This window comes from Eumetopias jubatus, unplaced genomic scaffold (genome assembly GCF_037043125.1).
Source record: "Eumetopias jubatus isolate StellerSeaLion01/CBP00866 unplaced genomic scaffold, mEumJub1_p1.0 scaffold_2, whole genome shotgun sequence".
NCBI lineage: Eukaryota > Metazoa > Chordata > Mammalia > Carnivora > Otariidae > Eumetopias > Eumetopias jubatus.
Window position 1 is genome coordinate 109,666,723 of NW_028274808.1, and position 12,278 is coordinate 109,679,000.

Sequence of the window (12,278 nt, forward strand, 5' to 3'; positions counted from 1 at the left end):
ACCCTGGGATCATGACCTGAGCCAAAGGCAGATGCTTAACCGACTGAGCCACCCAGGAGCCCCTGAGTATACTTTCTTCTCAACAGGAACCAAGATTGTGCTCTGCTTCCAAGATCTACTCCAGACTCCAACTTCTCCATTAGCAGAAGGGATATTCCAAATATTTAATAACTGGTACAGCTTAGGCACTAACCAATCACAGTGGATGCTGGCTCTAGCCCTAGAGGAAGGTGGTCCTGGAGGCCCTTGCTGGCCCAGGAACTATTCCTTTGTTTGCTCATTCGGGGATGGAGTGGACTGAGGAATCCTGGAAATAAGTTCCAGGTAGTCTCAGTAGAAGGCACAGCTTGGTAGGCTCATAGAAGCAATGGTTTAATCAGCCTTTATGAAAGCATTTCAAAGTATAAACAATTGGTACAGCTGTTCTGCTCCATAGTGGCTGAATATCAGCACTGTCCACGAAGCATTCCCCAAACACTGGCCTGCACTGGTTCTCCCCTTCTTTGGTATCTTATACGCACTCGTTTCACCACTTGCATTATCATGTAATTGCCTATTGGCCTTTAGAGTTAATTGATTACATGTGAATGAGTTCTATTTCTAAAACTAGAGTGGGAAGTTCCTAGAGGATAGAGCCATGTCTTACCTTTTTTCAACATTAATCTGTAAATAAATCATCCAAAAGTTACATAACCATGTTCTATATCATTTCATATTTTTTTTGAAAATCTTTGTCAGAATAGATTTCGTGATACTCTTGGCTCTTTTTAGAGTTAATATCAAAACTATATGAAGAAATCTTCCTTATAGCAATTATTTTTTAAAAAGTTACTAAAAATAATAGCCAAAGAAAATGAAAACACTAATTCAAAAAGTTGTAAGTACTCGTATGTTTATCACAGCATTATTTATAAAAGCCAAGATACGAAAACAACCCAACTGTCCACTGGTAGATGAATGGATAAAGAAGATGGTTTTATATATATATTTATATTTATATATTTATTTATTTATATATAAAATGGGATATTTATAGATCTATAATGGAATATTATACAGCCATAAAAAAGGATGAGATCTTGCCATCCATGACAACATGGATGGACCTAGAAGGTATTATGCTAAGTGAAGTAAGTCAGACTGAGGAAGACAAATGCCATATGATGTCACTCACATGTGGAATCTAAAAAAACAGAACAAAAGACTAAATGAAAAACAGAATCAGAGCTGTAAACCCAGAGAACAAACTGATGGTTGCCAGATGGGAGGGGGGTGGGGAGATGAGCAAAATGGGTGAAGGAGAGTAGAAGATACAGGCTTCCAGCTGTGAAATGAATAAGTAACAGGAATAAAAGGTACAACATAGGGAATATTGTCAATGATACTGTAATAGCTTTGTATGGTGACAGATGATATGCATCCTTGTGGAGAGCATAGCATAACACAGAGTTGAATCACTATGTTGTATACCTGAAGCTAACATAACATTCTGTGTAAATCATATTCAAATTTACAAAAATTTTTAAATTGAAAAACAAAACAACCTAACTGTGGTAACAAAAGACCTTCAAGGCCTTTCAGGTCTAATAGGCAACCACATTTCAGAAGAAAGCCCTAACATATGCTCAGGAGCCTAACATCTTCATTACGGAGGCAGATATTTTCTCAGTGGATTTGGAATAATGTCTCTGGAGGTGGAATTCTCTCATCCCTAAAGTTTGAGTGAAAGGAGGGATGCTCACAAGCATTGGGAATACTCACAACAAATGGAATGGAGTCCAGTCCAGCCCATACCTGCAGCTGGGGGTAGGAATCTGCCCAGAAGTTTTGCCTACCCTTTTATCTCCATGCAAATACCTCCCTGCTCCTAGAGTCTCCACTGCACTAGAAAAGTGAAAACCCAGAAATGGTAACTACAGTTTTGAAATGTATTTCCAAATTGCTTTTCAAATAATTAGAAAAATTTACAGCATACTCAGGAATGTCTATCAGTCTCAACACAATCTTCTAAAACTTAATATTATTATATTTTATATCTTTGTTAACAGAATGGTAGCTCACAAATGAGAAAAAAATAACAAAATTAACATTTAGTAACTGAAAAGTTAGCAATTTAATAATAATAGATAGATTTAGTAATTGTGTGAATATAGCCCGACCTATTTGTTGACCTATTGTCCCTGGCAGCTTTCACTCTATACCAGCCCAGAGAAGTCGCTGCCACAGAGACCAGGTGGCCCACGATGTCTACAATGTTCACTCTCTATAGTTCTTTAGAGAAAAAGTTAGTTGACCCACGCTCTGGAATTTAAACATTAATTTCTATATATGTTAGGAAAATAACATATTATTTGTCCAGTTATAGAATTTTTAAAAATTTGTGGCATATTAGCTGCTCATCTTTTTCACTATAATTTTAAAAAGTTATAAGGCCAAAATAATATTTAGTTTTCTATTTTTTTGGTATAATTTCTGTGTTTGCTATGTAAAATACCTGGAAATTATGCTGGTCTGATTTTCTTTATATTTTTAATAAAAAAAACCATAAGCTTATAAGTGGAATTGCAAATATGGACATATATAACACTGTTCAGGAGAAATTATTTTTGGTTCCTTACTTCCAATTCCTCATAACTGATTTATCCTTCATTGCTATATTTATCTATACAAATAAATGTCAGAATATTCAAAATCCTAAGTAAGACTTATAGAAAAGAGTGAAGTATTGATTTACATAAAACCCAGCAGTTTTAGTATGTCAAATTTATATTTTTTCCATAAGTTTCGTCCTGATTATGAAAAAAAAATTAGAAAATTTATTTATTTGAAATATTAGGCCTAATGACATAATAAATTATCTAAAACATTTCTAAGCTTATTTCTATGAAAAAGGTGCCAAGTGCCTCTGTTTCTGTCCTTCTTCACCAAAAAAGAATATTATAAAAATAAATGTTAGGGGTGCCTGGGTGGCTCAGTTGGTTAAGCGACTTCCTTCGGCTCAGGTCATGATCCTGGAGTCCCAGGATCGAATCCCGCATCGGGTTCCCTGCTCAGCAGGGAGTCTGCTTCTCCCTCTGACCTTCTTCCCTCTCATTGCTCTCTCTCTACCATATTCTCTCTCTCTCAATAAGTAAAAATCTTAAAAAAATAAAAATAAATAAATGTTAATAAGTTCTAAAGCTCTTAACAACTGTTTACCATTAATTGTGACAAGCATAAATGATGGAAATTGACTAAGGAATACATTTATCTAGATGATCAGGGAATGAGTGACTTCAGTCTTATAGTACCCATTTAACAGCCAAGAAAGATGATGGAGTTCTTAAGTTTGGAAAACTTCAGCTAGACAGAACCATGTATTTAGCTTAAGTCATCCATGGTATTAAGAATTATTATTAATGTTATTATTACTGTGGCCCCACAAAGTAGAGAAATTCTGAGTAGAATATCACTTGGGAAGGAAGACAACAGGTGCATTTGTCTACCATGCCTCTACCATAACTTTCCAAGTCACAGCAATCATTACATGCTCCCATTTATAAAATCGTTGACAGAAGAGTTTCTTCAATAATCAGCAGATTATAAGTATGCTATTTAATTCTAAGAAATCAGATTGTGATTTATTTTTTAAATCAACTCACATTTTTCAGGACCAGTATCTGTATTAATAGAAATAGAAGGGTTCTAATGAGAAAATGATATTGCTGGTGATTATTCCTTTGAAAGCATGTTTAATTGTTTTCTGAATTCTGAAGTTTTGAGTGAATTTCTCATTCCAGCCCTTGGACCTCAAAAGCATGATGTCACTTGCTCTTGTTTACCTATATTTAATTTTTAAAGCACTTTTATTTTCATGCATTGCATTTTTCTTAATGACGTTTAAAAGGTGAAAAAACGGAATACACTTATGTAACTTAAAAATAGGGAAGGAATTATTAACTAGCATTTGAAAGAATGGTTTAAATTCTACATTAATAAAAAAATATTCACAGAAACTACCTTTTAAACAAGACAGTTACTTCTTAGGGAATATATTTACACATTGCAGCTAAGCAAGCATGTCGAGTTACTAAAAAGTTACCAAAAAAGTTTACCTTTTTTTGCCACCTCAGTTCAGAAAATGCACTAGAAGCGGCCGCTTAGAAGTCTGGAGTGACTCTCCTGGAGGATGTGGGTAATTTAACCCACAACCAAGAAGGAGAAAGCTGAGCTGTGGGGTTGTTAAGGCAGGTGTTCTCCCCTCCCCCCGTGGGACTTGCCTGTCCCCCCACCTTTCTGTTTATTCTCCTGCCTGTGGTGACTTCCATTCCCAATCCTGGAAGCACTGTCCTTTCTCAGTACAGCGCTGGCAGACTTTCTTTTCACTTCTGCTAACTGCAAACCCTGCCTCTGCATGTTGTCATGACTGGTAAGTTCTTAGTTTCTGTTTCAGTTTCACTGGGGTCTGACAGACTTTCAATGCTAGGAAATTATGAGATTCATCCAGATCACAGTAACAGCCAAAGAGCACCTCAGGCTCCTCACCTACTTGTTCTTCTCACCCCTGGAAACATCGGGTGCCGCGTCCTGAGTATGAGTACAACCCCTCTGTTTCTTTTACTCAGAAATCCCACATATCTTAGTCTCATGGTTTCACGCTGAAATAAATAACTTGCAATAAGGTCAAATTCCTGGGTCTGACAGATCAAAGATAAACCTTATTCTCCAGGAAATTTGAAAATCAAAATATTTCAAGAAAGAGATTGTTGGCCCTCCCGGCCAAAAATCCCAATAGGCCTTTGTAACCATTTTAAGGAACATATCGTGCCTATGAATTATTACAATCAAAGTCAACTTAAACATTTGCTCATGTTTTAAGCGTCCGCACAAAATATTAGCATCATAATTAAAATGGTATTTAAAGGCCTTTTCACTGAAGTTAGTCAGATATTGGAAGTAAAATGCCTTTATAGGCTGCAACTGGGATTCCAAGTTAACACATGCTTAAAAAATGCCCTGTGACCTCATGGAAAATGAACTATACGTGAATATATAAATAGGCCAAAGAATGTGACAGCCTGAATGTAAGTGAATCTCTGCAATATTGCTCTAAGTCACTCTATAATAAAATATATGTTCAGCTTTGCACAAAATTTCAAATTAAAAAGACAGCATCACTGCTTATTTCCAAATGTCAGTTCATAGCTAAAGCCAAACTCAGGAGGCACAAACATGTGACGCTGTGTGGCACGAAGAGGACACAACAGCACGCCAACCGAACCAGAGGCAGTTGGGTAGTTTGATCACATTGGTTTTATTCTGTCGACTTCCTTCCAGGAAGTTTGGAGGTTGACCAATGAGCTCCACTGTTGATCCTTAGGCCACCATCCTCCCCTCCTTCTCGTTTGTGGCTTAGAACTTACCCACACCCCAAGTTCTCTGGTGTCCTCGCTGTTACAGCCATAGTAGTCTGGGGTTTTATCCAATTCCTGCATGTGTCCTTGTGCTCTTACGCTCTTATCCGCATGACAGGACGGGCACACAGCGGCATTACCCATCTCAGTTCTACAGTTCCTGCTGTCACTGGGCCTGTGCTTGCCCTCTGTGCTCTGTCCAGGGCTCCCAGGGGGACACTACTGTGGACAATTCATCCAGACGATCCTTGGCTCCTCTGCTCAATTCCCCTATACGCCCCTTACCAGTTCTCCCCATCTGCTGGCTGGCCTGCTGGTGTCAGAGAGAACTCAAAACCCCAGCAACTGCAGGCTGCATTCAGTGACCATTTCCAATTCAGGCTCTGCCAGTCTATTTTTACACCTACCAGGCCAGCTATGCATGTCAATGGAGTGAGGGGGGTGAGCTGAGACAGAGCAGGGGAGGGGGCGGTGTTGTTTTGTTTTTCACCATGTGAGCGGCCTGCTCTACACATGGACTTAAGTTCCTGCTGTGTAAAATGTCTCTACATTGAGAATTTTGGCATTACTCAGTAAATGCCTTTGAGTCCTTTAATTTTTTTCCCCTTCTGTCTTTCTAGTCACACGGAACACCAAATCTGTTAATGATCTCACTTTACCAGCATAATAGGTAGAAATTATTTTCGTAATTGTTTAAACCAAGGGGCATCTCCTCAGCTGACATACATTATCTTTTTCATGATCATTTACAGAAAACAACTGGCCATCCTTTCAGCATTTAAACTTTATCAGAAACACATCCATCAAAATGGCTCATTTTAAAATGGTATAGATGTCTTGAATTTTACAAAGTAGCTACAGTTTTCCATTATTCATGATCATGCCACAGTAGAGCAAACATTTTGATTTACTTATAATTCTTTTTAATTTTTAATATTTTGAAAACGTTTCCCCCAGCTTTATAAAAAATAATTGAGAATGGCTTTCAAAAACATACATACTATCTCTGAAAACATATTACAGATTTTTGAAAGAAGTTGTTTCCACTGAGATGAGCACAGCAAATGCACAGTAGGTTTTTATAAAGCCAATTATGATAAACATCAAGATTTTGTTATAGACTGTTATTGATTAAACTTTATTCACCCCATTAAGTTTCCTCTAAAACTTTATATATATATATGTATATATATATATATATAGTGTTTTGCTGTTAGTCCTATCCTTCCTCATTTGATATTGGCTTTCTCTCTTCATATCTTCTAAATAGGTTTTAAACTACTCAATGGCAGGATAAAGATTTACATTTTGTATCACCTATCCAAGTTATATATTAAGTATTAAATGTTAAAGAAATCTACTCAATTGAAAGCAATCATTTGGGGAAAACAGGATGTGGAAGATATTTAGAAATTAACCACATTACATTTGAGAGAATAAAACTCACCTTTCTGATCTGCCATTTTCTTAAACTAAAAATGCCTGTCATTATAATTATTTAAATTAAAAACAGCATTCTTGAAATAGCCTACCACTCTATATCGCTATCCAAAACCCTTACCAAAAAAAAAAAAAAACCCAACCAACCAACCAAACAACCAACCAAACAAAAACCACCACCCTTTAACAAACTCAAATCCAAGAATGGCATTTTTGGATTGTTGATTCTTATAGCCCCATGCTGGGATATTTTTTTGTTTTTTGTTTTGTTTTTTACCAATTCTATTTGAATAGCTCTTTATCCCAGAATTTATGAACCTAGAGTATGTTATTTACTGTAAAGATCCTACCCTTACCTTCCAATTTCTAAGACGCACTAACAGTACTTGGTGAAATTATTTTTATCTTTCCGCTATAAGTGATGACATATCTTAAAACAGTTCTTTTTTAATTTATTGACTGAGCCAATAACATTATGATAAAAACGGGGGGCATAATTTCTCCATTCATGTGAAAGACAAGCATAATCTAAACATTTTAAATGTTAAAGTTTTAATGGGGATTAAGGAGGGTACTTGTTGTGATGAGCCTGGGTGTCGTATGGAAGTGTTGAATCGCTATACTGTACACCCGAAACTAATATTACCCTGTTAACTAACTGGAATTTAAATAAAAACTTAAAAAAAAAACCTAGGGAAAAGTGTTAAAGGTTTAGGTGAAAGTATTTATAAAGATGAAATTTTAATATCAGTAACAAAATCAGACTGGTAGCTGAGATGTACCAAGTAAAACCTTTTGTGTTGCTCAAATTATTTTTATATAGACCAAACTAATGATTTATCATAATGTGGTAATTCCTCACCAAATGTTACACCTACTTGAACAATCTACTGTAGAAATTAATTAAGCACTGGTGTATAATAATGTGTTTACAAACTCTTCCAAAAAGATGTTTTAAAATGTCCTATCTTCTTCTCTAAGGTTCTTAGAGCCTTACAGTGCCTTACAGTCTTATAACATGCTTCTTCTTGAATATATATGAACTATTTTATTCAGAATATAAACCAAGATTTTACTAGCTGTTAAAAGAGGTACACTTCTTTTCTCTCTTTTGGAATTAGTTGACTATTTTTAAAACATAAATATTTAATATTCAACAATCTTTTAACATAGAATCATGCAATTTAAAACCTGGAAGCAAATCCTAAAATTTTTCTGTGGCCTCATTCCTTCATTCTAGAGTTGAGATCCGAATCCCTGTACTTAACACGTGTAAAAGGAATATTTAACCACTCTAGCTTAGGGAAAGATGTCCCTAGGTCCTCAATAAATAATTCTGCCGTGCTTTAACAGCATGAATTGTTTCCTGGAATCTTTCTGGCTTGTTAATACATTACCCATTCTACCACTATGCCTTCGATTTTCTTCTCCTTCAGCCAAGCAGCCAAGAATCCCTTTCTCCACCCGTCCCTGTTCATTGTCTCTTTCAAAGCTCATCTTAAAATTCACTTTCCCCTAAAAGTCTTAATTACACCTATGTTAGTCCCTTAACTTGTTCTATCTTTTCGAATAAAGTTGGGACCACTATCAGCTATTTGCTCTTTTTACAGAATATGGCTTGTCTCTCACTGACCTTCTCATAGATGTAAAATACACACAGTAGTTTAAATGTTTGCTAAGTAAATGAATAAAAGGCAGCCACAGATAGGAGCACGAGTGATAATATCAATATTTAACTGTACTACACTGACCTTTTTGCACATTAACAGTAACAGATTTAATAATTTTAAACATTTTTATGCATGACAAATCTTTTATTTCATTTTCATTTCCACATTTACAATAAACACTCTGATTAGTCTTTGAAAAAATATTAACATTGTCTGGAGTTTATTTTCCTAGAAAAGAATTTGTAGTGCTTTGTTTCAAAAGAAAAAAAAATGTTTATAAAGTACACTGGAACATAAACCAAAAGAGAAACATGTTGACAACCCCTACATGATACTCTTTCTAAATGACTAGCAATTAGGTTCCTACCCTTCTCTCTTTCCTTTATCCCAGGGAAATCTTCCCATTCTTTCCCTAATAGAAAAATGTCCTACTTACTGAAAATATTAACACCCATGCTCTTTATCATCAGGGCTGCCCAAAATATGCCTCACAGTGGTATCAAAATCTCACTACTAAGTTTAGTGCCTAAACAAGTATGGGCAAAGGAAAGGCAAATATACACTGCTGGTGCTCCTGTGATTGCTAAAATTTCCTATTTGCTGGCCAAACAAATTTAAATTATCAATCTGGAAGATATCATAGCTGTGAAAATAGAACTTTTCAATGAACAGCTTCATACGTGATCACTCCAGACTGCCAATGCTGCTTTCTGCATAATCAAAAAAAGGATGAGAGGAGTTTGCAAAAGAGGACATTTCTTCAGAGGTTAAAATATTGCTAGTTCTAGGGGCGCCTGGGTGGTTCAGTCAGTTGAGCATCCAACTCTTGGTTTTGGCTCAGGTCATGATCTCATGGGTTGTGAGATGTAGCTCCGCATCAGGCTCTGCATTCAGTGGGGAATCTGCCTGAAGATTCGCTCCCTCTGCCCGATCCCCCATTCGCGTGTGCACTCTCTCCCTCAAATAAATAAATAAATCTTTAAAACAAATATTGCTAGTTCTATTTCCTAGTGGTTAACCAAGAGTGGCTGCCGGACAGACTTGTCACGAAAGCTTGGGAGATGTGACGACCTATTTTGCCAACTAGAAGGCAAGGTTAGGAAATACTGTGTAGTACTCATGCCTTAATCATGCCCCCATAGATTGTAAGGATCTCTGTGGACATCTGACAAGGGATATGCTTTCTGCCAGGGCAGAACAATGTCACCACTGTTTCTCAAAAATGCTTCAAAGTCATTAGGGCAAATTACTCAGAAAGCAAATATTTGCATGTTTGGCCACACTCGGAGCAGGATACTTGACTTTGGTGCATGATTTAGAATGTGAAATTCAAAGCCCTCATGATGGGACATATTTGCAATATTCTTCTTAAATTTCCAGGCACTTTTATTGTTATTATTTCATCTGTATTGCTGTGGTTCAAATCCATCAAAAGAGAAAAATGATCAAGGACTGAGAACAGGCCAGCCTCTCATCTGTAATCTTCTGAGAGTAGCTGCTAAAGTCCCTATGCAGCAAAGCTGAAAAACATCCATTGCAGTTTTAAATTTCACTTTTTAAAGAAGAAGCAATGATTATGGAATCATCAGAAAACTAACACCTTAGAGAAGAAATAACTGTATCAGTTCTCTAATTTAACCTAAAGAGTTATATCACAGCTCCTGCAGAGGAATGAAAAGACCTCTTAGCTAGGAATAACTAATCCCAGATTTTGGTTCTACCACTCATTTACCTGCATGGATTTGTGTAACCTTTATCAAATCTGGGTTTGAGCTTTCTCTTTGAAAACAAGGGGGTCAGACTAGATGATTGCTAGATCCCTTCCAGCTCTAAAGTTCTTTACTTCCATGCAACAACACTTGTTTACATTTGAACATATACCTAACAGGTGGTAGTTGAAGCTGACCATCTATTTAGTTAGCTAGCATGAGAAAAAAAAAAAAAAAAGATCAAAAAGAACAACTCAATATCTTGCATCACAGGTTCATGGTTCTATGAGCTGACTACATTCGGTGGCATTTCCATGGGATACTCACAAGGAAAGATGAAAGGACCGTTGTGTGAAATATGACAAACTCTGTCAGTATCTAGGAGCTCTATTCCAAGGTGAGGACCCTTATGCTCTTGCTCCGCCTTTCCTGAATATTAGCCCCACTGAAAAACTAGAAGCATACTGGAAAGCTCGCCCTGCCAGTTTTCTGCATCTCACAACTGTAAAACAACTTTCACCAGGAAGTGGTCTCAGTCTCTGAACCCAGTGTTGTAGGGAGCTTTACAGGATTTTGTAGGATAAGTTTTTGCAAATCACCTGCATAAAATATAGGGATTTTATTCTCCCTCATAGATTTCAGTTAATTTGTTCTTAAAAGGCAAGTGCTGTCTGTCATAATAAAAATATTGAAGAACAGGGGTGCCTGGGTGGCTCAGTCGGTTAAGTGTCTGCCTTCGGCTTAGGTCATGGTCCCGGGGTCCTGGGATCAAGCCCCACATTGGGCTCCCCGCTCAGTGGGAAGTCTGCTTCTCCCTCTCCCACTGCTGTTCCCTCTGCTTGTGCTCTCTCTCTGTGTGTCAAATAAATAAATACATAAATCTTTAAAAAAATATTGAAGAACATATTTTTCCTGGAGTCTTTAAAGAGGCAAATCTGAAAAAATGTTTCACTCAGAATTATGGAATTTAATATTTTTTCTCTCTTGCAAGTTGTAAGGGTTATTCGAGGATATATACCACACAAATGAAGAAAGGGAAGTCCAATCTCCTTTTTAAAAAAAAAAAATTTTATTTATTTATTTGACAGAGAGAGACACAGCGAGAGAAGGAACACAGCAGGGGGAGCGGGAGAGGGAAAGCAGGCTTCCTGCCGAGCAGGGAGCCTGATGCAGGGCTCCATCCCAAGACCTTGGGATCATGACCTGAGCCTAAGGCAAGTGCTTAATGACTGAGACACCCAGGCACCGCCAAAGTCCAATCTCTTAATCTAAACTATCACTGCAGCATAAAATGTCCTAATATGATGGTGTTACCACTTTGTATTTGGCAGATCATCATTAATATGTAAGATATGTGCTGCTTTTGCTGAATTTAGAAAACTGTTTAGATTATAATCTACCTCCCCTTACACTCCAAAAACCATGCTAGCCATAATTCAAAACTGATTGTTTGGTCAAATATATTTATCTGATTAAACTAATATTTTATTACTCCTATTGTGTGCACAATTCTCCATGCCCAATCACAGGAAGCCGGGGACAAATTCTTCTAACTTTGGGAACCTGTGGAAAAAAAACTGGAACATTCTGTGCAACAACAGAGACAGCACATTATTTTCTCCTGTGTTTGGACACATTCAATATAATTTCTTCAGCTAAAAGTCAAACATGTAATGATTTTCACCCACTGGATCTGTTATATAACTGATCAATCAGGAAAACTGTTGCATAATTTATAGATCTACAACAGATTCTCTATATTAACACGTGGCATAACTTTTCTAATTGAGGTCAGTATAAATGAGTTTTACTGTGTATGCTGTCCACAAATTAATCAAAAGGAGTATCGCCAAGCAATTTATGTGCCCACAAACATCAATTAACCAATTTAATTTTACATTCCTCCCAGCTATTATTTTCATTCCAGACTGCTGCCTCTTGACTCCTAGTCTATAAAGGAGGACATTCTTTAATAAACAGTGCTAACAACTTGAGAAGTTTTCTAAAGGCTACTCCACATGGTGCCCAGCACAAAGTGGGCACTCCATAAATGTCGTTGACTGACA

The 12,278-nt window shown here is 36.8% G+C and overlaps 1 protein-coding gene across 6 annotated transcripts in view; it reads right to left on the reverse strand.

Moving 5' to 3' along the window:
- Positions 1-12,278, reverse strand: part of ANK2 (ankyrin 2) — a 318,287-nt gene that overhangs the window by 214,311 nt on the left and 91,698 nt on the right. For 3 of the 6 annotated variants that reach the window (XM_088021065.1, XM_088021066.1, XM_088021064.1), the window contains exon 1: positions 5,403-5,537. The exons of 2 other annotated variants lie outside the window; for them this stretch is intronic. In XM_088021065.1, the coding sequence (XP_087877191.1) occupies positions 5,403-5,537 (135 nt within the window). Of the gene's footprint in view, positions 1-755; positions 762-5,402; positions 5,538-12,278 lie in introns of those variants that run through there. One more of the 6 variants, XM_088021068.1, reaches the window with a different exon arrangement.